This window comes from Coturnix japonica, chromosome 20 (assembly GCF_054131305.1).
Source record: "Coturnix japonica strain WE chromosome 20, WE-NBRP24, whole genome shotgun sequence".
Taxonomy (NCBI): domain Eukaryota; kingdom Metazoa; phylum Chordata; class Aves; order Galliformes; family Phasianidae; genus Coturnix; species Coturnix japonica.
This window is the reverse complement of record NC_140682.1, coordinates 8,629,879-8,657,708: the sequence shown is the minus strand read 5'-3', so window position 1 is coordinate 8,657,708 and position 27,830 is coordinate 8,629,879. Positions and strand designations below refer to the sequence as shown.

General features: G+C 39.5%; 1 protein-coding gene and 1 pseudogene across 2 annotated transcripts; one reads left to right on the top strand and one right to left on the bottom strand.

Moving 5' to 3' along the window:
• Positions 1 to 2,733: 2,733 nt before the first annotated feature.
• LOC146757584 (zinc finger CCCH domain-containing protein 11A-like) lies at positions 2,734 to 4,415 on the bottom strand (the record flags this gene model as incomplete). The annotated part of the gene is made up of 4 exons (XM_085520691.1): positions 2,734 to 2,839; positions 3,287 to 3,357; positions 3,671 to 3,949; positions 4,247 to 4,415. Coding segments are annotated over 4 exons (579 nt in total), but the record flags the coding sequence as incomplete, so codon positions are not given.
• Positions 4,416 to 4,456: 41 nt separating this feature from the next.
• Positions 4,457 to 27,817, top strand: LOC146757583 (kinesin-like protein KIF20B; annotated as a pseudogene). The gene is made up of 19 exons (XR_014936074.1): positions 4,457 to 4,473; positions 5,782 to 5,797; positions 7,382 to 7,468; positions 7,591 to 7,707; positions 7,900 to 8,038; positions 9,343 to 9,542; positions 10,915 to 10,963; positions 12,443 to 12,554; positions 13,007 to 13,078; positions 13,540 to 13,686; positions 15,494 to 15,653; positions 21,793 to 22,988; positions 23,429 to 23,567; positions 23,986 to 24,108; positions 24,507 to 24,567; positions 24,811 to 24,936; positions 25,200 to 25,339; positions 26,536 to 26,691; positions 27,611 to 27,817. The product of XR_014936074.1 is annotated as a kinesin-like protein KIF20B (transcript).
• Positions 27,818 to 27,830: the final 13 nt, after the last annotated feature.

Below are 27,830 nucleotides of genomic sequence, written 5' to 3'. Positions count from 1 at the left end.
AGGTCCACAGTAAAGTCAAAAAAAAAAAAAAAATCACCAGAGGAAGAAATCCTGCCTTAGAGCTGGTCAGCCCTTACATGAGATCTGGGAGAGTTGGAGCCAAGCTCCACCCCTTCCAGTAGCACAGCTGAATTACCTTCACCTGTGCTCCTGCAGCTGACTCATTGCTTGCCTCAGGTGGTCAATCAGAAGTTCAGGCTGTGATCAGTAGTTTCCTATACACTTTGTTAAGGTCAAAATACACTTCAGAAAAGCTGGTAAAGCAATTGCTCTGCCAGTTGTCCTCCAACTTTGCTGTCACTCTAATTTGGCTGTTAAGATCTGCAAGCTCCACCACAAATTACACACCAACTTTGCTTTCTTTCAGAGCTGGTTTTTGAGCACCTGCCATGTGTTCAAGGGATGGACTTGTGCAGGGACTCTCCAGAACTGGTTGGGAACGCAGCTGTCTCAAGCAAACACAAAACAGTCCAAAACTTACCTGAGAACATCTGGCACAACTCCAAACTTGAGTTTCTCACAATGGTGATGTGTTGGTGCGTCTGGGAGGAGGTGACCCAAATTTACAAGGTGGGCATCTCTGTCCTTTTTCCCAGCTGAAATGCGTTTGAGGATCCAGACTCAGCAAATATCTTCTCGTCTTGTTTGCATTATCACTTCTGTCTTCAGATTCGTTGTGCTGATTCCCTTAGTTGTCAGAGGGAGCGGGGTGTGACCAGGACTCAGCTGGGCTGTGATCAAACTGCATGTACAGCCTCAGAAACTGCTCAGGAAATGGTTAAAAGAGCCGCTTCTTCTTCCTTGAAACTTCTGGCCTGCTGCAGCTTTGATTCTTTAGGGAAGAACAGACATAGCTGTGATTGTCAGGGTCTGTGTGGTTTGATTCTGGTTCCTGGGACACGATGAAGTGCGTGGAGTGCAGGGTGATGGCACTCTAAGGACATTTCCATTTGGGTTGGATTTCCAGGTTGCTGTGTTCAGTTAGGGGAGTCGTGGCACTGAGGTCTGTGTGCAAGGTCTTGCAGGCAGGCTCAGACTATGCTGATGGCTGCAGTTGCTGTCACTGTGTGCTTGCAGCCAGCACCCTGCTGCCCAACTCATGCCACCCACGTGTTTCCCTGGCGTGTTGAAACAAGCAGGAAATCCTGAAACTTGGGAGTTTCAAAAGCAGCGTGATTTGTCTCCTCGGGCAAAGTCCTCAGCCAGAACTGCAGTAGAGACACCCCCTGGAGCCAGCAACTTGGGGTCGAAAGTACTGGATTGGAAGGGGTCAGTGCCAGGCACCCAGCTAACCTGTGGAGGTAACAATGTGCCTAGAACTAATTTGGCCCTGGACTTCCAGAGAGCCTACTTTGATTTTTTGCTGTTGCCTACTTGGAGGAATCTCACAGGCTAGAGTGCTCAAAGGTAAGGGGGCCATGAGAGCTGGGCAGCATTTAAATAGCGCTTCTTCGGAGCTCAGGATTGGTGCATCCCTAAGAGAAGGAAATAGGGAAGGGGGGTGTCCTGGAAATGGGTGATGCTGAGATGGTGAAGATGTTGAACACCTTCTTTACTTTGTTTTTCACTTCAGTGACTGCCCCTTGGGACTCCTGGGCCCTGGAGGGAAGAGAGAGAGCTTGAGAAATGGAGAGCTTCCCTCTGGGTGAGGAGGGGGTGATCTGAGAGCATCTGGTTGGGATCAGCGTGCACAATCCATAGACTCTGATGGGATGCATCCACATGTGTGGAGGGAGCTGGCAGAGGTGATTGTCAAACTCTTTATCATCTTTGACAGGTCTTGGAGAAGTGCCTGAAAGCTGGAGGAGAGCCTGTGACACTGCAGTCTTCAGAAAGGGCAAGGAGGAGGATCCGGTAAACTGCAGGGCAGTCAGTCTCACCTCTCCCTGGAAAGGTGGTGGAACAGCTTGGTCTGGATGCCATCTCCAGGCAACTGGAAGGGAAGAAGTTTACCAGCAGTAGACAGCTTGGATTCACCGGGGAAATGTCATGCTCAGCCAACCCTGCAGCCTTCTGTGATGGCATCACCAGCTGGGTAGATGTGGGGAGAGCAGTGGATGTCATCTACCTTGACTTCAGCAAGGCTTTTGATACTGTCTCACATGACATCCTGGTAACAAAGCTGAGAAAGTGTGGGATAGATGAGTGGATGGTAAGCTGGGCTGAGAACTGTCTGACTGGCCAAGCTCAGAGGGTTTTGATCACCAGCACAGCGTCCAGTTATAGACCTGTGTTCCCCAGGGTTTGTTGATGTGTCTGGTCTTGTTCAGTATCTTCACTGATGACCTTTATGAGGGGATAGTGTCCACGCTCAGTAAGTACACCTATGATACAAAGCTGGGAGGAATGGCTGACACACCTGAAGTCTGTGCTGCCATTCAGCAAGACCTGGACAGACTGGAGAGCTGGGCACTAATAAACAAGAAGTGGTTTAACAAAAGCAAGTGCAGAGTCTTGAATCTGGGAAGGAATAGCAGCAATTATCAGTACAAGGGCATGCAATGTTGTGTGGGCACATGGGTGTGCAAAGGAAGAACAGTGCTGGGATGGGCTGTGGTGGGCCAAAGATGCATAGTGGACCGAAGATGGTAGATGCAACTCTGGACCAAAAGTCATGCAGCAGCTCATGGAGTGTCACTGGACAAATCAGGCTGTGCGCTCTTTGTGAATCTCTAATTGTGATGGTTTATTGATTGACTGCAATCAAACTACAAGTACTGAGTTGGGCATCAACTGAAACACCGCGCACTGCAGCCGCTGCCTTGTGATGTTTCTCCTCTCAGTCTTTCAGCTGCAGCTTCTGCATCATCTCTGCAAGGCTGTTCATCGCTGCAGAGAACTGGAAAGAAACAAAGCAAGCGTAGAAGTAGGACAGAAACAATCTAGGGAGATCTCATGAAGAAACTCTGACCAGTAAACATCCAGAATGGCCCCGTGTGGCACAGCATGTTCCTTTCATTCAGGTCACTGACACTACTTCCCAGGACACACTGCCTATGCTCTGTCGTGGAAAGGCTGTTTCAAAGGTTGCAGTGCCCAACATGGCAAGCTTCTTTATCACAGCAAAACCTTCTGGCTGTTACCAACCACATCCTTCTCAAGCCAGAGGAAGGCGTCCAAGCTCCCCATGGCAGCTCTCACTGACAGTGTCATTTCCTCAAACATACAGCTGGCTGCTTTTCTATTCCATTGCTTCCCTCAGGATTTTACCATCTCTTTCATATCTGACAGATGGAGGCACTGAGACCAACAAGAGAATGTGTGTCTGTGTTCACCAAGGACTCACCTCTATATGTGCAGCTCTCTGAGAAGCCTTTTTCAATTCCCTTCTCCTTTCTTTTTGTCGTTGTCTTCTTTCTATAAAGCAAGAATACCAATGAATTCATTTTGTTAACAGCAAAACTGCAGAAACATGGGTGCTGTGAAAACAAATGGCAGTCCAATGACAAAGCAAATGGGACTAGGAAGCCTCTCAGACATTTCCAGGGGGACATACAGAAGACCACTGTGAAATTAACAGAAAGAGATGCATTTAGGTATTCTGGCACCTCACTGCGTTTGGACTTTGTAGCCTTCAACTCTTATCCCCTCTACAGAGCAGGAAAAAGCAAGCCCTAAGCAAACTCAATGTGTTGCACTTCACCAGGACGGTACCGCAGCACCTTCTTACCTCTTTGCTTGGAGCTCAGTGCTGGGGCAGGCCCAGGGTGGGCTGCTGGGGCCGGCACACTGTCTCTGTTCTGGCCTCTGGCTCTTTTGGTAGCAGGCAACTGCGCTGCAGTCTGTTTCTCTTTGTCCAAACCCTTGCGTTTACACCCAGCCAGGGTCTTGGAGACAGAGCTGGGACCTGCTGTTACAGGAAGCCCTCCAGCCTGAAGATGAGCTTTCTCTGAAAGCACTTCCTGCACCACTTTCGCATAGATGTTTCCATTTGGCTCCAGGCATACATCTGTTATAATCAAGAAAGGAGAAGCAGTAAGATTTAAAGAGTGACCAAGGCTAATTTCTGTAGCAAAATGGGCCACAATACTAGGAAATCTCATCTTGCGTGTTCACAGTAGCGGATCTTAGGATCTGAGCTGAAGGGTGGGTTTGCATTTCAAATCTGGACAGGGAAGGTAATTGTAAATCCCAGGGATGAAGACCTCAAGCAACACGCAGCAAAAGGAGTATGAAGAAAGAATGGACAGAAAGCCTAACTAGAAAGACATTGAATCAAACCCTGATGCCTGTTGTGCATCTGCACCTCTCCTGGGTGCCACGTCACAGGCTGCAGTCCTCCCCAGACTTTCCGCAAGGCTGCGCTTGGCTGGAAGACCACTTGTGTCAGCTTCTGGCAGAAAGGAACAAGAAATACTTGAAGAGCATCTCCTGGGAGGAAGATTTGAGCGCAGCCAACCACCAACTTCCACTCTTCAAGTGTAGTTCCTACCACTTGCCTTTTTGCTGCTACAGCATGGTGCCATTTCTGCAGTAAGCACAGATCTGCAGTGGACTTCCTTCACTCTTCCATCACACACGCACCCCTTCATGCAGCCCTATATAGAAATACCCACATTCTGGAAAATACAGACAAAAAAGAAACAGGCAGAAAAGCGGCACTAATACTTTGTCACTGGTGGGAATCTCCACAGAAAGTGCTGTGCTAAAGGTGTGAGGTTAAGGGATCATCACTATCAAGATAAAAGTCACAGCATGGAAGATTTAGTGATGGCGTGCTGACTAGAAGGAAAAAACAACACTTACCTTGGAGCTTGTTCATTTTCCCTCCTATCATCGGATATCTTATCATCATCTACGTAGCTCTGAGGTTGGCCAAAGCCTGTTGCCATGAGCTTTGCTAAACGCAACAGTGCTGTGGCTCAGAGGTATTACACCGGCACATAGCATAGGAGAACTCCATAACCCAAGTGTCATGGGAAGAAGAAAGGGGAACTGTTACAATTAATTACGTTCACTAAATTGATAATTGTAGGCTTCTTGTCACACACTACTGCCTACAGCAAAACAGCACAGATGTTGACAACTGTGATTTCTGCATACAAGCAACCACTCGAGGCTGAGCACTCTCTCCTGTCTCTTTGCCATGCCTAGAAAGACCCAGAAGAGCTCAGTGTTCTCTTGCTGTTAGTTTACATCCTCCAAGCACTTCCAAAGGCACGCTGCTCTGTAGAAAAAGCTGAGCTGCCCAGAAAGTTTGTGCAGGAAGAAGGCAGCAGTGTCAGTGCACGTCATCCTGGGGGATCTGAAAGCATTTGTGAAGAGAACAGGGAAAGAAGAGGGAAGAGAGCAAAACCAACAGGCACTAGCACTGCTGCCCACAGGGGGCGGGGCTTGAGGCAGGGCCTGTGCCAGAGGGGGGCCTGGCACAGTTAGGGCCAGCTCAGGGCCCAGAGCAGAGGGGGAGCAGGCAGAGGCAGGGCCTTGGGGCCCAGGATGGAGGAGGACCAGGCACAGCTGGGGCCAGCTCAGGGCCCAGAGCAGAGGGGGACCAGGCACAGCTGAGGCCACTGCAGGGCCCAGGTGAGAGGGGAACCCAGCACAGTCGGGGCTGCTTTGGGGCCCGGCACAGCCAGGGCCTATCCCCCTTTTTTGCACATATGAAATGCTCCCAGCTGTGCTGCACAGCAGAACATCTTTCAATGGAGATGAAAGCCTGTGAAATGAAAGAATCCTTTCTTATTTCTTTCACATTTGTGTTTGTTGACTGCAGTTCCAACCAGGTGGACTCGCAGTGTCTTGCAAGTGACACCTGGAAGCAGGTACAGACTGGAGACCCAGCACCCTCAATGTCCAGGTGAGTAACAGCAGCCAAGGAGGCCTTTGGGCTCTGCAGGGTCCAAGTGTGGAGCATTACACACAGGAACAGCTGAGTATAAAGACAGTGGCAGAGCTGCAGAGCTTGCCATAGTAGGGAGGCACAGTGGCTCAGCTCATTTGCCACAGTAACACAGGAAATAAGAGCCATGAGGGAAATGCAGATGCCTTCTGCCCCCATCAGAGGGGAGGAATGAGCTGCACTTCCACAGAGACATTCCTCTCACAGCCACTCACACCTCAGGTGTGGAGGGACGAGCTGGGGCTGCTGGTGGCAGCTGTGGAACACTGCCATCTGTGGTGCTCCATCCTGCCCTGGAGGGGCATGTAGAGCTGAGGACCTTTGTCACTGCACAAATGACTGCAAGCAAGATGTAGCAGAGGGAACATAAAGCATTTAATAACTTATCATACAAAGCAATGAGTAATAGAAATGACAGTATTTCCAACCAAATATCCCCCATCCTAGCAGTCATGCCTGATCTCTACAGTCCCACCCAAACAATTTCCCAGCCCCCTCCAATTCATCCTCACTATCTCACCCCTGAATTTCCCTCCCCCAATTCCCACACAGTAATTGCCCACACTAATTACCAGCATGCTGGGCATAGGGAACACCTGTTCCTTGTGTGCAGGCACCTGGAAAAAAAAGAAGTGTCAGGGAACTGGGGGTCTGTAGCAGGTTCTGGAGGCTCTGCATAGAACATAACCCCAGACCACAACCCCATCAGCTGCTGGGGCAGCATCATCCCTGTCATTGGGGGATGTTGCCAGTGGTGGATAGGGACACAGGGAGAAGCCACACCTTGGTGTAGCTCTGATCTGCTCATGTCCAGTCCAATCCTCTATAGCACTTTCCATCTTCTGTCCTTTGTTCTTAACCGTATCCTTCCTTCTCTTCTGCTCTTTTTCTTTCTTTTAGGTGTCTTACCTGTATCTGCTTTTCCCCTCTTCTGTTCTTATACTGCTCTGGTCAGCATCCAGTGTCTGCACCACAACTCTAGGTTTTGGGATCGAGAAAGGTACACAGGGCATAGATTTGTACAAGAAAAGCTCTCTTGCTGTGCCCAACAGGTGACAAAAAGGAGTCCTCAGGACCACAAAGGCAGCTTGTTTCTCCAAAAAAAAATAAACTTAATTCTTTTCTTTATAAGAAGCATTAGAATCTTACAGAGAAGATGAAAATCATCTTCACTATGCTTTTAGACTGCGCATAGACTAGACCAAGATGTGTGGTGTTGCTTTGATACCTTATGAGGAGCACCGGTATCAGTGGATGAAGCTAACATTGTCTCAGAAGCACAATAATGGAGTACTTTTGTTTATAGTTGGCCTGAATGCAGTACAGGAGTGTGTTGCAGTAGTACTTGTTCTGAAATTCTAGGCTCTGACTAAGAAGTTTAGCAGGGTCCAAAGCACTTGTGAAAACAGTAAAATATTATTACTTCCTGTGTTAACAAATGAGTCTGTTACAATAGGATGATGAAAATAATGCTGCTTTAATGTGCTAATCATCAAACAGAGGATCTAGTCAGATTTCTAACTTCCAGCTCTTTAATTTTAGAGGTCTAGTTTGGAGCCTAGGGGACACATACAAGTTTGCCTGCGTATTAAACCCTTTACGGCACGGGAGAGAGCAAATGGGTCACAGGTAAGGCATTTATTTAATCATAAACAAAAAAACAACCCTTAAAGTATATATGTTTTCTTTCCTGTAAGATAACCTTTTAAAACTTTTTTCATGCCTGCATTACTTGTGCTTCCTTGTAATAGGGATGTGTTTCACTTGAGGACTCAACAGGCATTATACTGAAGTCCCCTAAGAGCTCATTGGGAAGAATGAGCGATAAAACTTTAGGACAGGCAACACAGAAGTTCACCTTTTCACAGGTAAATTAATTGTCTTTAAATGATTTTAAGTTATTTATGGAAAAAGTTGCTTGTCTTCTGTTACTTCATATAAAGCAAACAAGTTTTTCTTAACTGTCTTTAGAATTATCAACGTGTATCTGACTCCTTACAAGTACCTAAATATTGCTTAAACAAAATAAAGAGATTAACCAGCTTCTTGGTAACATTCAGGTGTTTGGACCTGAAGCAACTCAAGAAGAATTCTTTGAAGGTACTGTGAAGCAACCAGTGAAAGAGTTCTTAGAAGGATGTAATTGCCTTGTTTTTACGTATGGCGTTACAAATGCTGGGAAAACTTACACATTCCAAGGTATGAGCAGAAATGCTTTTTCCTTGAATTAATTTCTTAAAGTGAGAACTACTTCTAGAAGAGAGAGATGTTATGACTTCTTACCTAGTTACTCAACAGGCCTTGTACGTTGCCTTCTTTTGAATACTAGTAGCCTTGAAAAGTCGTCTTCTTCCATAACAAATATTACTAAATTTACAAGTGTGTAAGACAGCATACACTACAATAACTTTGGTTTTTGTTCCTACTATAAATGCGTGCATCTTAAATGCTGTTCTTTATTTGAAGGCAAAGTATGTCTGAGTTTGTTTGATTTATTGTAGGCAGAAATTAAACATTCTGAAACATTTGATCAAGGTATTTCAATCTTTTTTCAAATTTCTGATTTTAGTAATAACAGCAGCATAGAAGATTGTGTTCCCTGAGATTTAGTAGTACAGAAATAATACATAAATGTCCTTTCTGGCTGGGAGCAGTTGTTTTTTATGTTTAATATTGTCATAACAAATGAAACGATTGGGTTCACAGGAAACAAGTTCCCCTTATTTCTGTTATTTAGTGTTCTGTTACTATGTATTTCCAATAGTTTTATATGCGTGGAGCTGAAGACTTTCCCATAGTAATACCTTTTTAGGACTTAAATATTAAGAATCAACAGGGTAGTATGTTCAAAAATAATCTTTCTATGCACCTTCCATACAGCACTATAGAAATTCTTCTGCGTATTGTCCTCTCTTGTGTTCATGACTGACTTTAAAACACTGAAGCTTGCTTGGTATTTAGTGACAGTGGAAAAACTAAGGCGTGAAGTAGGCAAGATGTGGAGGTAGTTGTGTGCTCCAAGAAAAGGCAATGGGAAAGGAGCTGAGTTACTCTAACAGTTTTTATGAGACTGGTAGATATTTCTAAATAGGGTTTGTGGGACGAAGGGAATGTTGTAGCAGAGACATCACTCTGGTTGTTATTTCAGGGTTGTTTCAGAGCGGGAAGGGAGCCTGGTAAACAGTTGAAAATCTGCACGTCTGTTACATGTGGGAGTTTGCTGTGGGTTATTTTTTCTTCTTAAGGCTAAGCTTATGCAGAATATTCTGGCTGTTTTAAAGTGATGCCCTGTAATGTCTAAGGAATGGGATGTGAGCTGTTGCTTAAAGCCAGTATTTTTCAGGGAACAGTCTAGTAACACTGCAAACATTGCTTCAGACTGTAACTGGCCTCTAAATTCTTTGTGTATACTTTGAGATTAGAATCAGTTATCTTTGTCTTCATTTATGTTTATATGTTGCTTACAATAGTAACCTGGCCCTTCTTTTGTGTATTGCTTACAGGGACAGAAGATGATGTTGGTATTTTGCCAAGGACGATGGATATGTTGTTTAAAACTGTTGGAGGAAGGCTATACACAAAAATGGATCTGAAACCTATTCGGTGGAGAGATTACGTAAAACTGACTAATGACAAAGTGAGAGAAGAAATTGCTCTTAAAAATTCGTTGCTTCGTCTGACAAAAGAGGTAGGAAACTACTTTATAAAGAAATGATGAGTACATGCATCTTGTGATAGTTCAGTGTTATCCTTTCCATTCTGTAATGAAAGAGGGTTCTGTATTTACACACAGTTTTCTATTTGTCTTTCTGTTCCTGCTGAAAAAGAATGAAGCATCTTATTAGTGGTGTGCTACACCACACTGGGGTATTTTAGTTGTGGAGTATGTTAACTTGATCTTACTGATGAGGTGGTTAAGTGTGGACTTCACAGTGTGAAAGGCAGGTGGCAGTAAAATTCCTTCTGAATTATTTCAAGAGCACAGCTGAGTATGAAGTCTGGCTCCAATGATATTTAAGTATTTCGGGGAAAAACAACACCTGTCTTCTACATGAACCAAAGATGTGTAAAACTGTTCTAGGTTTAGTGAGTATGTGGAAAGAAAATGCAGTGGACAGCTATATGCTGATCTCATCCTACTCCATTAGAGAGTTAAGATGTGATCGTGCGATATAGGTGCCTCCTCTAGTTTCAAGACCCGTGTTCCTAGGTAAAATACTTGACCTTATAAGCTAAGTAGGTACAAGCTTTGCTGACTATACAAAGCCAGATCTGGGTGAGTGTCATGTAGATGAAAACTTCTATGTTAAAAGTTTTACTTCTAAGCATACTGTATCTGGTAGGTGAGATTCCTCCTCTTCAGTAGATGAGAATTTCTTTCTACTTTTGTGCTCTATAAAAAAGCAACACAACCTGAAGCCTGGGAACTGAGTATACATCTATGAACATCATGAGATCTACATGTTGGGAGCTATTCTGTATTTTCTATGACCAAACTACTTAAAAATATTATATTTACAAAATTTAGTCATAACTTCATTTGTGTAACACTTTGATAGCCTGAGTTAAGAAATAATAAGCTGCTTATCTACATTAAGTGATCAAGTATTCTACCTTAACTTCCTTTTCTGAGAGTTGACCTAATAAGCCATAGGATATGGAAGTCCTGAATTAAGAAAATCCCAATAAGAAAAATATTTCAGGAGTCCAAGATTCGTGAAGGGTAAAATGCAGATTATAAATGGGCTATTGAAAATCATCTTATTAAATAACTCCTTTTCCTGTTGGGGATTCTCTCCCTATTTGTTCTTTTTCTTTCTGAATCAGGAAGCTGAAATGCATCAGATCTTATAGTAAAGGAATTGTCAGAAATGAGTAGTAAGGTGAAACCAGTCAAAACGTGTAGCCAGGATTTTTGTGTTGGCACCTTGGAACTATACTGTATTGTTTTCTGGTAGAGCAATACAGCTGCTTTTAAAATAAATAAATAAATAAATAAATAAATAGAAGCAACCAGTGGTGTATTGGTGCTGTACATCAATAATAAATCCTAAAGTCTCTGTTTTCTTTCGTAGGTAGACCATCACAACAGCACTAATGACAAATCCCCAGCTGATTCTAAGGGTATGTTTTATATTAAACAGTAGCAATTAGAAAAGCTTCTGTAAGGTCAACGACTGGCTTTTTTGGCTAATGCTGATAATAAAAGGATTATTTAGCTTTTATTTGTAACAGAACGGAATAATGGGCAGGACATCTGGGCAGAAAACAGAAGGAATAAAATGGCTAGGAGACTACTGGGACATCTATCATAACCTGGTTTTATGAGGTGAAAGTAAAACAAAGAAAAAGAGTATGATTTCTGATAAGATCCCTAGTGGTTTTCCGACAGGCCTTTAGGGCACTTAAGAACTCACTAAATACTTTTTTTTCCCTAAAAAGTCAGAACGAAGTGTCCTTACTAGTTCAGTTCTCTATATTGTAAAGACTGAAGAGTTCTGAATATTTCTAACCCAACTATAGATGTTAGATTGGGTTTTGGAAGTGAAAAAGCAAGCTTTATAGCAGGCGTGTCTTTGCAAATGTGTAGGGCAAGCGTCTTGACTTCCAGATACTTGGTGTTTGTATGAGAGGTGGGGATTCTCTGTGTTTATGTTCTGGGAAAAGTTTTAAGCTGTAAGCTTAACTATTACTTATTTTTAAATGCAGCTAGTTTTACTGTCTCTACATTGACTTGTAATATTTTCTACTTTGCAGGTGCAGAAAATCTCTCAGAAGGATCAGACCAACTTAGCAGATTATCTATAGATGATTTTGTGAAGTTCTCTGGGTTTCATTTTTTGAGATTTACAATGAATGTTTTTATGATTTACTGGCTCCTTTATCAAATGACAGAAAAAAAAGGACACTTTGCCTTGCTCGAGACATCAAGGGATATTCTTACGTAAAAGGTAACTAGAATACTTTGCAAACTGCCAAGCTTGTCATGGAATAGTGTAACATGTTTCTTCTGAGATAGAAAACTCTTAAATGTGTTCAGTGTAGCTCTAGAAGTGTCTGCTTGAATGTGAAGGCAACAAGCTACATGTACGTATCTGCATCTTCAACAGTATTCTCCTTATTCCTGTACTTTGCCCATAAAGCCTGTGTGAACTCCACTGCCTTCATCATCCTTGAAAATGAGAGCCATACAGTCGTTATAATGCAGACAAAATCCAGATAACCCATCCCCAATAAAAACTACAAGCTAAAACAAAAAACTTCTCAGATTGACTTCTGCACCAATGAATACAAACTTTCGGCTTCTGTAGTTTAAGAACTTAGCTTTTGTACTTTCAGTACTAAGGCTGCTTGCTTAATTTGGATGGAGCATACTTTAGTATACTGGTAGGATAAACTGTTGTGCTATACTATACCTTGCCCTTTTCTGTGGGAGGAATAATCTTAGTCTTATCTGCCATCAGCTTGTCGTATGTTTGAGGCAGAGTTAATGAAGTATTTTATTGTCTTAACTAAATGTTCTTAGTTTGTATACCTTATTTCTTGTTCACTTTCTCTTTTGCTAGCGAAGCTTGCAAAAATCACTTTTCCTTCTTTTGAAAGGTTTGCAGTGGGTTCAGATTTCTAATTCTAAAGAAGCTTTCAGACTTTTTAAACTGGGACAGAAACACCGGAGTTTTGCAAGCACAAAGCTAAATACTTGCTCCAGCTGAAGGTGGGAAACTTTCACTAACATTGGGTGTAACATAGTGTGGGGAAGAGGGATGAATGAAAATATTGTTTATGGCTTTTTTTCGGGGAAGAGGCTTTAAAAAGGCTTGATATCTAGTGTTCCATGTGATATTTTGTGACAGTTTGTGATTCTAGTGCTTTGAACTAGAAGGATTAGTCCTTCAAGCAGATAAGTGCATACAAAAGCTAAGTGTTTTATCAAAAACTCTCAACAAAACAACTAAGCCTTCTTCCATGTAAGTAATGGTGGTTCATGAGGGGGAAGAAAAGCAAAATAAACCAAGACGGAATGTCTCTTTAAAAGGTTTAATGCATCTAGTAGAATTATTGTTAATTGAATCTGGAATAAATCCAGCAGTGTTTTGAACAGATGTTACAGATTTTAGAAAATGTGTGTATTTCTGGCTATTGACCTTGCTTCATTTCTCCTTTTAGCCACAGTATATTTACAATTAAGGTACTAAGAATTGAAGACCTTGAAATGCCACGAGTGACACGAGTCAATGAGTAAGTTCAGAGCAGAGTTCCCTTCTTCTTTTAGGATGAAATTGTCAGTTACTTTCAGTATTGATGTATTGATATTGGGCTACGGACACTAGGTTCCCTGATACAGCCTCCTGTATGAGTGGTGGTTCCCCATTTCCTGTCATTATGCAGTACTAAACCATCAAGTTGTAATGCTGTTCTATATCTTGTGCCCACTGTTCCACACAGTGTTCCTTTATCCTTCTCACTCAACTTCTGAACTAATGTAAATCCTCAGAAGGAAGAATATGGCAGAAAAATGGAAGCTGTGTTGGAAAAGAGTTTGGCAGGAAGTAGTGTGCAACTTCACTAGGAAAGCAACATTAAAAAGCATGAAAGGGTTCAAGAAATTGTTCCTCTAGGAGGAGTGGTTGTGTTGGAAATGATAATAATCAATGTACATTCAAAGGCAAGAAAACTTAATTTTCCTTATCTGCCTTCAGATTATCACTGTGTGATCTTGCTGGTTCAGAAAGGAATACCAAGACGTGCAATGAAGGTGACAGACTGAAAGAGAGTGGAAATATCAATGCATCTCTCCTAACTCTAAGCAAGTGTATTAGTGCACTCAAGATCAGTCAGCAGTCAAAGTAAGTCCTTGTACAAACTGTAAACTAGTTGTAGATTTCAGATATCATGTACAATGTTTAAACTATTGTTTAAAATGCAGAGTACGAAACTATGTTATGAGTGAAAACTATCTGTAGGCTTCTGCAGATGTGTGAAGACTTAATGATCTAAGAAAGTGATCTATAAACTTGCCTTCTTTTTGTTGTTGTTTTTTGTTTGTTTGTTTGTTTTTTCAAATAAAACCATTCCAGTTCTAAATTTCTGAATGTGTTATCATAGACTTAAGCAAATTAGCGTTGTGGTTTTTTTGGTTTTTTTTTTTCTGGCCTTGCCTTCTCAAACAAGTCCTGGGGCAGATTATAAAATTTGTTTTCACTATTTTCACTTTAAATGTGTGAAATGTTAGACCTTTTCCTCCTTTGTTAGTTAGTTGCATTTATCATTTAGTTCTGCTGTAACAGTTTTCCTCAGGGATATTGCTGTGCTTTGTCCTAGCCAAGAGACATGGTCAGAATATATATATTATATATATATAATTTGGAAAAGAAAAATTATATATAGATATATATAATTACATATATACATATAGATATATATAATTACATATATACATATATATATATTTTTTTCCAAACCTTGATGCAACTTCATCATTCTTTCTGATCTAGCTAACCAAATTCAGAGAGAAGAAAGCCTGCTTGCTACTTCTGTCTGAGGTTGTGCTCTAAATGAGTGCAGACAGAGCTTTCTGTATTTTAAACAATGTAGTATTTATTTACAGTCACAGCTGGATATAATTGCAGAATTCTCTGCTGATTCTCATTTGAAGGTGTCTTTCTGTCCCGAAGATTAGGTGAGCTCTGTGTTCATGAAATGCCACACTGTGCCTGGTAGCCTATTCAAATTCTGTTATGCTTAAAAGTAGATGAAAATAGGCCTTGCTACTGGATTAGTCTCTTATCTGTCTGTCCTTTCTAGGGAAGAAGGATTCCTTAAAATTAGCTGCTGCTTAAAGTGCTTTGATTTATTCAGAACTGTTTTATTTGTTGGTCCTGATCACTTGAAATTTTAACAATATGGGGGAAATGTAGTGATGACTTTGATAGTAATTTTCTTTAAAATAAGAACTCATTTACCACTCCAACACTAAAGCTACTTATGGGTCACGTGTGTTGTGACAGGAGCGTAGCTATGTGAAGCTTTTAGCTCTGTTGGCAGAATTCAGTAGCTGTAAAGAGTCCAGCAGGTAACCTCACTAGAGAACAGTGTGTTTAGTCACGCTTCAGGAGTTCTCTCCTAATTTTCTGTACATCACCAGCTGTTTGATTCAGTGACTTAACCTTGGTTTAGGAAACACCAGAGATGTTGTGATAAGTATATGCTTCTTTATTTCCAAAGTATTTACTATTGTCCTTTCCTAGAGACAATATACTGAGAGAGTGGTTATCTCTGATTTTGTTGGGTACTGTTTTCTTAGAAGTAGATAGGTCAGTTTGCCAGATGTGGTAAGGGAAAGAGAAAGGTGAGAGAGAATTTAAGCTAACGTGAGGCTGTATGACCTATCTTAGGCTGGATGTTGAATGTACTTTTTGTTTTAAATGTTCTCGTGGGTTGTCTAAGAAGATAATGGCTGCATAGTAGCTGGAACAATCATACAACCTGTCTGCAAACTAGCAAAAAGATTAAATTCAAAACAACCCACAGCTCAAAATGATTTAAAGACTAGTGCAGTTATTAATGTGTTGTCTTCCACTTGGATAGCTCTCACATTGAAATGAAGCTGTTAACTTCTGCTAATGGGATTTGTTGTGGTTTTTGTCTTCAAAGGGTGCAGCAGCACATACCGTTTCGTGAAAGTAAGTTAACACACTTTCTTCAGGGATTCTTCAGTGGAAAAGGGAAGATACACATGTTAGCAAACATCAGCCAGTGTGCTTCAACCTATGAAGAAACACTCAATGTGCTAAGATTCTCAGCTATTGCACAAAAAGTGAGTATGTTGTAGTCTATTTTGTTGATCAGTACTTATGATTTGCATTTAAAGAAAAAATTCTGTTCTTCTAAGAATATGAATCTATTTGTGTAGTATCTGTAGTGAATCTGGGTGTTTGTCTCCATACAGCAGTCAGGATTTTTAATTTAGTGTTTTAGTTGAGCTTAATTTTCCTACAGAGTTTTCTAAAAATCTCTACTGGGGTCTTTGTGTTTCTTTGGGGCGTGAGGGCAGAAGCATCTTCTGAGAATCTCATTCCTAAAAAGTATTCAACCTAACAAGAAGCAACTTGTTACATCTGGAGGAGATTTTATGCTATTTACTTAATTTTTCTCTCTTCTCAAAATATGATCCCATGTAGGAAAGCAAATCCAGCTACCCCATATGTTGCTGCTGTTGTAATTTTGAATATTGTCCAGTTCAAGTGTTGACAAAAGAAGTGGAGCAGTAAAGAGTTTGAAAAGCTGTGTTATGGCCATCAGATGCTTCAGTGGGAAAGTGGGGGTTAAGCGGAATGGGTAGGAGTGAGTGCTATGATATAACACTGAAGAAGTTAAGCTGTCAGATCAGTGCTACAGTCTTGATGGAAAACTTTGAAGTGCTGAGAGTTTGTGTTTGAAGCACAATTGATGGATGTGTGCCCTTGGATTGTGGCCTTATCTGAAAGAGGTTAAGTGTGAAAGTAGAGGGAGCAGCCTATGAGGGTGATGTGGCGCTGCAAGACAAAGAACTGAAAAGATGATGATCAGTTGCATTGAATGCAACTGGAAACTCAAAACATAAAAAAAGCAGAAATCTATGGCTGCATGAAGTGGCAGTTCTTGTACATTGTTGGCCTAGTGAAACTCTTGAGGTTAAAAGCAGGATTGGAGTCTGCAATAACTCTTTTGTAATTTCTTGAAAACTGGTTTAAGTAGTGACCAAACATCAAATACTATAAAATATATTAGCTGTTACTAGAATGCCACTTATCTTCCCCCCATATGAATCACTGTCATGTTGTATGTGAATTTGTGAGGTGGGTTTTGAAGCTGAAATTAAAAACTTCTTGTATGGCTGTGTTCATAGTGGCTATCCAGACTATGTGTAGAAATAACAGCTATTATGTAGTCAGCTATTCACCAGTTTTAACTGATTATAAATTACGTTTCAGGGTGGAGAACATAGCATAGTGCCTGACACCTGTGTTGATCCTGAGGGCATTCTTGATTCTGTGCATTATGATGTCATGGATATTAAAGAGCAAGCTGAGGCAGCACATAGTTCCATTGTATCCCTTGAGGACCCGAAGGAAGATACTGGCTGGTTTGAAAAGCAGCTGGAGAAAACTAACTTTGAACTGATGGAGACCAAAGAAGAGCTAACAGAGAAAAACACCAAACTACTTAAAACTGAAGAAGAGCTGATGCAGAAGAACAAAGGTGAGTTATGCGATGTGAAAGGTAGAAGACAGAAATAGTTCATTAATCTAAAATAGAAATAACCAGTTTGAGTAGGAATTAGAGGAGATGTTCTACCTTTGGAACCATAGCCTGTAGATAAATGATAGTTTGTTCCTTGTGTATATTCAGGTTCAGCAATTCCACGGTTTTTGGTTATTTCTTTTTTTTTTTTCCCCTCTCCTTTAAACTGCAACTAGCAGCTTTACGCTTTTGTAAGTATGGGGTTAAATGTCTATATCTTGATTTTTACTTTTATATAGTAATCTCTACTCTTCTTTATGTCTTGTTGATGCAATGTTTTCGTTCCAAGAAATATAGAAAACTTTTGAATCACTCCAAATAAGTGAAGACCACATGCAAATTAATTCATCTGTTCAAAAGCTACCTAAACATTAGAATATCTGGAAAAATTGATTACTTAATAAACTATCTATTGGTTACTTATGTAATACAACCTTTTCTGTGTGTTACAGACTTTGAAATGCAGATGATTAAATTGGATGAGTCTGTTGAGCAACTTAAAGAAGCAACTGAGGTAACTTTATCAAGATGTTGTGTAAAATTGTTTTAATTAATTAATTAATTAATACCAACTTGTGGTAGCTTAAAATGCTATTCCAGTAGGCTCAATTAATAGATTTCTTACCGAGCTTAGCTTAACTGAATTTGCCTTTAATGCATTGTGTAATTCAGCTACTTAACACTACATTAGAAACTGATGACTGAATTTTTTTTATTTTTTATTTCCAATCTCAATCAAGGTGCAGAAAGATGACATTATTACAGAGCTACAAGACTTAAAATCTCATTTAGAAGAAAAAGTAAAAGATTATGTGAGTTTTACACATCTCCGTAGCCATATACAAAAAATGAAAAACACTAATTCTATGCTTGTAATCAACACATTTTTGGAAAACTGATTTTCTGTATGTAGCTGGTACTCGCTTGAAATTGTAAACAATTCAAATTTATCTGAAGGTAGTTGTTGTTAACACAAACAACAAAAATATCAGCGTGTTCCACTAACTCCTGCCTCACACTCCTACATCAGAGGAAGAGCAACAGTAAAAGTATGTTGAGTAGAGTTGGAAGTACGAGTAGGAATGGTCAGGATATCTCCACGTTCTATGCAGTCCATAAAACTTTATCCTGACTAATGTACTGCAAGCTACTGAATATGTGAAGACTAGCTTGATTAAGTATGTGTGCATACCACTTCTGGTGGTTTTTGTTCATTTTTTGATGTTTGGTAGCCTGAAGTAGCTCTGAAAACATTTATAGTTAATTCTGTCACTCAGATCTCTAACCTTGTAAGCTTAGCAACTTGACCATTCTTAGTCTTTGACTGTCTGCATCACTGCAACTTAGTATTTCCATGGTATTAAAGCTGACTGTGATGAGTAGTCATGTCCTCACCTATTACTTCTTCCAAGAACAAGGCTCCAACTCTATCTGTGAGATTGTGTGGCCTGAACACTTCTGAGGCTTTTCTTTTCATAAGCTACTAAAGATGAATAATCAGTCCTTGGCAGTGCCAGCATGGCTTAACAATCGTCATCTTGTAAGTAAGGAAGCTTCACTTGTGGTCAAGGGCACAATCTAAAATATGCGTGACAGAGCTGACTAAGCTTTAAGGTTGGATTATATCTGTCACGATGAAAGTGATTTTAGCAGCTTAGCAGAAGTGTGATGTGATGAACTTGTATGAGAGCTGACCATTTGCTTTTTGACCATGTTTGTAATTTTGTTGACTTCTTGGAAACAGGAAATTCCGTGATAAACCGGTAAACTCTTGATTGTGTGCAAGTCTTTTACTTTGTAACCTGCTAGGCTCTTGCTTTCCCTTGTATACTCTACCGAGTATTGCACTTGTCATTATCTGAAGGTGTACTTGTTCTGTCTGCTATTGAGATTTGTAACTGATGTCTATAGAGTCACCGGGTAAATATTTTAGCTGTATGGTTTTGTGTAAATATTTGCCTACAGAAGATTACTGAGACTTAAGTGCTCCTTTTGTTAAGCTTCAATGTAACTGATCTTATATCAATACAGGAAAAGACTACCTACCATTTAACTACCATTAAAGCAGAACCGGCAGAAGAGAACACTAATAAAGGAACTGAAAGCAGCCAATTTTCAGTGCTTTCAGTTAAAGCACTGAAACAAGAGAAAACTGAGTTGGAAGTGGGAAGAAAGCGCAGTTCTGATGAAGATAAGCCTACTGTGGAAGAGCCACCTCCAAAGAAAGGTACAGTTTCTTCCATCGTTGAACAGGGTGTCTTCCAAAACAATAAATTGCTTCCTATTCCGGATAGGAAGCAAAAGGCTGTGAAGCGCGTACCTTATGGTATAAGGAGAAAAGCCACTGTGTTAAACTGTAAATAGAAGTAACTGTTATGTAAATATCCCTTTTTCAGAAGGTCCTATGCTGTTCATTTTTGAATGCTTAAGAATAAATTTTTTTGCACTATTTTTTTCCTTTTTGCTGCTTTTTCCTCATCTGTTGATGCACTTGCAGATTTGGTAATAGTTTTAAAGCAGTTTCTTTAGGATTGTTTCAACTGCTGTTGCTGATCTTCTGAGTAGCATCAGCTGCTCAAGTGCTTTTTTTTGTTTGTTTGTTTTGTTTTTCCTGAAGCAACTATCAAAATTGTTGACGACCTGCTAATTGCTCGCTCATGGGCAATATTTGAGCAAAATGGTTTGGATAAGCTCTGATGCATTTAACTTCACTTCTGGGCACAGCTGAGCATCAGTGTTCCTAGAATTACGGAAGGCATATACAATGTAGAAGGGAAAATCTAAACCTTAGCTGTAGTCCCTTCCTTTCTTGTATTCCTCTTGCAAAATATGTCCAAGGGAGAAAGTCAAGGCCTTCTTTGGATGAGATGCTGTTCTTGGATGATTTGTCCCTGCTGCCTTTATTTGGCATAAATATTGAATCCTAATGTGACCACTGAATGGCATCACATATAAGCATCTTACCAGAGACTGAGGGAGGGATGTGGACTCCTCCATACTCCAAATAGTAGTGGGTTTGTTCTAATCATATGACCAAAGCTCTCATTTAACAATTAATGACAGCAATGCTCCACATAGGAATTAAAATGGGTAGCTGATAGTCACAATGTCAGCATGAAGTTTTCTGTTAAGAAGTACTGAGTATTCAATCATGTTAAAATTTTCTTCTATTTGTGAGTATTAATAGCGTCCAATTTCAAAAACTGCTTAATATATATTCTTTAGCTATGTTAAATATACACAGTAGAACAATGAGCACAGGTATGTTGTGCTGGTTCTTTTGTAGAATTAGTTATATAAGTAGCACGAGCAAAAGTGTTTTAGGAGATGCTAGGTTATCTCAGCTTCAAGTTCAGGGTATTTACACCATTCTCTGAGCTTTTAGGTCTTGTTTCCTATGCTCTGTAATAATGCTTTTTCCCTACTTCCTCTGTAAGGAGCTTCTAGACTGAACATTACACATCTTCTCCCTAGTCTTATTTATCTTGCTTTAGTGCTTGCTTGTTGTTTTCAGCATAAAGTGTTTAGATTACTTATAAATCATATTCCCCTCACTAGTGTTGCTGGGTGAGCAGTCAAAACCCAAAACCTGGTTTGGGGTGGAATATGCCACTGCTGTTTCTTCAGTATGACTTTTAAATCAGTTGAGGGCTGTATATAAAACTCCTTAGATGAGTTAAGAGGCTGTTTCCATGCAGTACATGTGAATCTGTATGTAATGCAGGCTGCACGTGGGCACTATAAAATTCTGCATTGTAGTAATAAAAGGACTGTACAAGAATCACCATTGAATATATTGTTGTGGTGACCCAATCCCTAGTAAGTCTTGACTTATATTTATATTTTTTAATACTTAAAGTATGCATATTATGGAATGGACATAACTGGATTCTAAAGCAATGATGAAATACAGCAGAAGTTGCTTTTGATAGAAAGAAAATGCATGTGATTTTAGCTAATTGCTCACCAGTTAAAGAAAAAAACAGCCCCAAGCTAATGGAATATTTATGGAAACTTGAATCTGCAAATTTGTACAACTTTATGAGTGAACTTTATATGCAAAAGAGTAAGTGTGGACAGAAGTAGGAATCCTCATATTTTGTTTAGAGATGAACTGAATAAGAGAGACAGATATCAACACTTAAGTGATCAACTTGTCCAGGGTTTTATCTTTCTTTTGAAAGTAAGAGGACTGTGAGTTGGAATGAAATTTCTTAGAGAACTGTTTATCTACCATTTAGATGTAGATGGAGTGATTCCTGGCTGCCTTATAGGGATTGCTGAAGCACGGAAGATAGAAAGAATATAGCTGTGAATTATCTATCTCGTTCCCATGTTTCTTAAATCTAATTAGATTTTCTACTGGTGTGGAGTGGAAGGTTTGAGTAGTGCCATGGTAAAAGTGTTCTTCCAGACTGAAAACCTTTTGCTCTTAATTCTGTATAGAAATCTGAGGCACCTGATTACGTGTCCAGAGGACTTTAATTCCTTCACTAGTATCAAATACTATGTGATGTGAGGGCATGGCTTGCATATTACGACAGTGTTTCACTTAGAAGTTGCTACTTGGTGTTGTGAACTGCTATGTAATAATGATTTTAATCAATCTGAGCTACATTCCTTTTCCCCCTTTTTTTTTGGTTTGTTTGTTTGTTTGTTTTACAGTAGTTGTAAATGAGAGAAAGAAAAAGAACACTGTAGAGCAAAGGACAATTGAACACATGAAACAAAAGTGCTCCGCGTACCGAAAGGAAGTACTAGCACTGAGGGAAAGAACTGAAATCTTGGAACGTCATTTAGCTGTGCTTGAAGAACAATGCGGAAGAGAAAAAAATAAAAAAGAAGATTTCAGTAAGCAGGTAACAAGCCTGTGTATTGAGCTTTCTTTTTCTGAAGAAACAGCTGATGCCCTCCGTGAACAAATTCTGCAGGGTCAAGCTGACTATCGGGAAATTGCTTCTGAACTGGATGAACAGAAATCTATAAATATGACACTTGAAAACAAAAATGCCCAACTAACTAACAACATAGAAGTTGCCAAAGAATATATAATTGATAAAGTGTCACAAGTAAAAGAAATGCGGACCAAATTAGATGAATTATACAAATGTCACTTAGTGTTTCACGCCATCGGTACTGACTTTGTCAGTGTAAAGGATTCCTCAGACTCTGAAAAAGATGAGCCAGGGACATCTCAAATTAGTTCTGCATGCATTCAGTCACAGACTTCTTCCATCTCAGATCTTGTGCAGGACCTCTCCTTTAACTATAGTCTTGAAAGGATTTGGGAAGTATGCAGAAATATTGTTGATGTTTCCTCACAAAAAAGTCAGCACATCAAAGCACTGCTTCAAGACAATGAAAACCTAAAGGCGGGACTGAATAATGCTGAAAATCATAATCGTCAACTTGTAATGAAGCTATGTGAGATTACAACTCACACTAGTCAGGAAGAAGATCTTGTGAATCAGTTACATGAGCAAATAGAAAAGAAAACTCAGGACTTTGAAGAAAAGACTGCAGAAGATCAGAGAGTGATTGCACAATTTCAGGAGGAAGTTGCCAACTGTGAGGTAAAAATAAGAGAGCTTGAATATCGCCTGGAGGCTTACAAGACAATGGAAGACAATGTATCAAAACTCAATGAATTACTTAAAGAAAAAGAATCTATTATTGTTAATCTGGAGACAGTTACAGCAACTCTGCAGGAGAAGTCAAAAGATGACAAAAAGTTTGAAGAGTTAAGTAGCAAAGAAGCAAATCTGATTCAAGAAGTTATGCAGCTTAAAAACAGCTTGGAGCAGATGAAACACTCTCTTCGGGAAAAGGAAAAGAGTGAAATGGAGAAAGTGCAACGTATAGAATCGTAAGTAACCACTGAGTTAACTTAGAGCCCTTTGAGAATGAACTAGAGTTAAAAATAGTTAATGGGAACATCCCTTCGACTTAATGCATCTGCATGCTTATCAATGGCCAAACTACTACTTTAGGATGCTTTGGTATGCTACTTGAGTTCCAAGGGAAAACAGGAGTGTGCAAGGAAATAAAGAATAATATGGGGATTGCTGGTGGTTTTGTTGTACATCCCTCAGAATAGCATCTGAATAATTTATTGCTTCAGAATCTGATTATGAGAAGCAAGCTGAAATTCAAAAGTAGTTGTTTAAATCTTGTCACTGGTCTAGATAGATTTAAGAGTCTATTTACAAATAGAAACCAACAGGCAGGGCATGGATTAAGCTGTAATTGCTGTTTCCATGAGATGTGTAACAATAATGTTCTTTGTCTCTTTATTTTTAACATAAGGCTAGAAAATATTCTTTCTGAGAGTTCTGCCCTTGTACTGAATTTGAAAAAAGATTTGCAGAGGAAAGAAGAAGAGTATGCAGATCTAAAAGACAAACATTCTGATGCCGAGAAACAAATTCAGCAAGTACAAAGCGAGGTTTGTAACTCCAAAGCCTAAAACCTAAGTCTTGTGAAAAAACGCTGATAACTGGGAAGAATGCTATTTACTTGAAGAGAAATAGACTAATTTCCAGAGGCTCTTTAATATAAGCATGTATATTTTTTTTCTTCAATTTCAGCTTCAGTGATGTTAATAGTTAAAATTTAATTATTAAACAAGAAGATATTTTAAAACCCATTTTGCAGGATCTTAGTCTGAAAGTTTATTGGGTGTGCTTGGGGTGGAAAATTGAAGCTTAAAAATGAATTCATGTCTTCCTTGGTAACCTTGCACTTGCTGTCATTTTCCTACTCAGCACTTGTTTGTGAATTCCTCTTTATTTAACAAAGAAGTATTTGGCCAGGTTGGATTACAGAAGTCTTTTAATGAACCGTGAGCTGTGCTTACATTACAGGTGTCCACGATGCGTTCTGTGGAGGAATCCCTCAGGATCAAGACGTATGAACTTGGAAGGGTTATTAACTATTTTAAGGATGAGCTGGATTATAAAGACTTCTATATCCAACAACTTAAGCAGGTATTTTACTTGCTCTTAATTTTTATTAAATGAATGATGCAGGTTTTCCAAGCAACAGGAAAAAGGTCAAAAAAAAAAAAAAAATTGGAGCAAAATGAAAGTGGCCAACTGAAATTAGCGGTAGACCATGAAAGATATTCAAATAATTAGTCACTACAGAGCACTGGCAGATTGCTTTAAATACAATAATCTGCATAGTAAATACATATGTAATACATGCATATAACCTGATCTTGTTGAGTGACATCACGATATGTTAATTGAAATGTCTTACCATAAACTCTTTTTATCAGCTTGAGTCCTTATTTATGCTATATGAAAAACTTATTAATTCTAGGCTGTCTTAAAGATTCTGCTTGTTTTTACTGTGTATGCTTTTCTTTCAACATGAAATATAGGAGCTGGTGGAAACTGAGAGGATGGAAGATATCTCCAAAGACTATGACCAACTATGTGACGGTCAGCCATTATTTGTGTGTGTGTGTGTGTGTGTGTGGAATATCCGTGTAAATGTTGTCACATTGCTAATGACTTTGAGTCTTCTGTGTTTCGATTTTAAAACATGTCTGCATATATTTGTATGTAAATATTTCAATGGAGATGCTCTATTTCTTTTAAAAGAGCTTTTGGTCATGGGAGAATCTTGATTTGAGAATAATGGGAGCTAGTAGGGAGTTCATCTGTAAATTTTCAAACCTTCAGATCTGTGTGCAAGGGATAGAACAATTGAAGTTATGCGGATGACATTAGAAGAACAAGAGGAAATGCAGCTTGAACAAGATGAAATGCTTCAAGCTCAGTTAGAAGAGAATGAAAAATTAGCTTCAGGTAATCTTTCCAGGGAAAGGGAGCAGGGATGCAAAAGGGGTTTAGACGTACTGTGATAGCCACTTCCATTTTCATGTGACTGTTACTTAGGCATTAACGTTCCATAGTAAACAACAAATCTCTTGTAGTTAAAGGCTTCTGTTATTTCTTTATGTCTGTAGCAGATAAAACTGAAGCGGCTTTAGTAAAAAGTCATTGGTGTGGTATTTCAAATATATATTTGAAATGATATGCTATCTAACCTCATTTTGTGTATTGAGTAGAACTGATTGCATGGAAACAGAAATACAGTGAGCTGGAATACCAGAGCAATAGTGACTGGCAGCAAAAGAACAACGAAAGTGATGAGGCAAATTTGAATGAAAACAATACAGAATTAATAAAGCTGCAAAAAGAGCTGGAGGTAACTTAACTTCAAAGTTGTAACTTAATAAAGTAAACTGTTATATTGATTACAGAAACTTCCTGTAAAAGCTGCAGTGCAACATGCAATAGGGACCAGGTGCAGCTTTTTTGTGGTACGTTAAGAATGGCATCACTGATGCCCCCATAGTATAGGAAGTGTAGCCTTCCCTACATTATGCTGCCATGAGCAATGCTTCTTTTGCTGGCCTCTGAACAGTTAGTTGTCTTATCCCATCTGATGTTATTTTTTGTTGTTGTTGTTTGTTTGTTTTTTTAAATAAAAGTAATGGGCTGGCAGTGGGAGTTTTCTAAGTGAGTATACAATAGGTTACATCCACTCTGTTAGTGGAATGGTTCTGAACTTCTTTCCTCCTTCACCTTGAGTAAGCTTATTCATGATATTTTTTTTAATGCGCAGAGCCAATTCACTTTTTCAAGAAGAGGGGAAAGTTGAACATTCATTGCTTCATTCTATACCACGTCAATGTGCTATAAGCAGAGTATACTTATACAATTGTTGTTTGCAAGAAAGGAATACTAACTCAAAGCAAATTGTAACTTACGGTGTATTTGTCAAAACTGTTTTCTGTTAGTTGCTTGGGCAACTAATATAAGCTATCGAAATCATCATCTAACTTTATCACCAGGAAGCCTTTTTTGTTGGGCTGCGGGTCTACTACTTTTCCTTGGTTAAAAGACTTTTATTTTTTCCAAGCAGTTTCTCAGGTGCTCTGTCCTATATATGAGAATGTCTGCCAGTAGGTTTGATAGGAAAGGAGACTACTCCTACAGTGTAAACTGTGTTGCTTTTCTTTGTCTTTCAACCCTAAAGGAGCTGCAAGTTTTTCTACAACTGCTGCAAGGCAGCGTAAAGTGTTAGAAGTTTTTAAGTTAAAAGAGTTTTTCTTATACTGACTTTTGGTGTAAGTTCTGTAAAGCTTGTGTGAACATTTATAAAGAAAAAGAGATGTTTTATGGAGGCTCTCCAGTCTGAATAAGAAATACTGGAAATGATTATTTTTTAATGGAAAAGAACTAATGATTATCCAATACCTGCCTTTGGGAATATTCTGTAGTAAAAACTGCTAATGTTTCTGTTATCTTGCAGAAACAAGTCTATTTAATGATGACCTGGCTTTTAAGACTTTTTTTCCTTAATGACTCACTATTTCATTTTTGGTTTCTTTGAAACAGGAAAGTGAGACTAAGTATCAAACTGATAGAAAAAAGTGGCTGGAGGAGAAAGAAGAGCTCCTAAATCAGATAAAAGAAGCAGAGAATCTTCGCAACAAAGAAATGAAACAATTTGCTGAGGACCGACAACATTATGGAAAGCAACAAGCAGAAACTGTAAGTGATGAGGTCCTGGCAGAGTTGTCTGGTGCCTGTAGTTTGGAGACAACTACATACCAAGTATTAACAGTAAGGGTGCATAAGAGCAGCTTGTCCAAGTCCCCTTGCTTTCTTATGCAGCAAAGCCCATATGAGAACTGCTTGATTTGGAAAAGGAAGGAATGGGGGGGCCACAAAAAGAAAGATCTTTCATAAGTGCATAATGAAATGTCACGTATGTGGGACAGCACTAAGAAAATTACAGTTGAAAAATAGATCACTATTTAATGAGGCTAAGAAAGTATTTTGTACAATAGCTTTTGTTTGTTCTCTTTTCTGCAAAGCAGAAGGCCTTTAAGCCTTTATAAAGAAGAAAAGGCAATTGAGTTTCTAAAGAAACCCCACAAACTTCTCTCCAGATACTGAATAAAAATACTTGGTCAAACGGCCACAGTTTTGCTCCTTTATCACTTTCCAAATAGTGACTGATAACAAAGTCACTTGAGCTGTTTGCTGGGCTCTTGTCATGTAACTTCTTAAACATGTGAATCTGTACATTCTGCAAAGCTTTTTTTACATCTGGAAGTAGTTAGTCCCGACTTTCTGGACCTGCAAGCAGCATAGAAGGACATGAGGAGCTTAGTATTATTATCACTTTGTGACTTTATTTTCCTAAAGCTCATTGGTAATCATTAAATGAGCAAATTGAAGTTCTTAAATAATACTAATATTTTTTCACAAGGAGAGTAATGTAGGTTGTCTAATAGAAGCATGGTTTTGCTTCTGTAAGTTTGTAGTGCAACTAGTTCTAGAGCTCCTGTGGATCTTGAAGAGATCATACATTTACTAAGACTGTAAAACGGTGCTAACTACCGAAGTGTTAGAACAGTTCAGTGTGTAGTAGGTGATGTTCACTGTTCATCTGTTCTTCATTTAGGAAAGACTTGTTGCCCAGCTGGAGGAAAAGGACCGTAATCTTCAAAAGTGGTGTGAGGAGAGAGATCAGTTAGTAGAAGCTTTGGAAGAACAGCTCAAAAGTTTGGCTTTAAATGAAAGCTTGGAGCAGATGAAACATTCTCTTCGGGAAAAGGAAAAGAGTGAAATGGAGAAAGTGCAACGTATAGAATCGTAAGTAACCACTGAGTTAACTTAGAGCC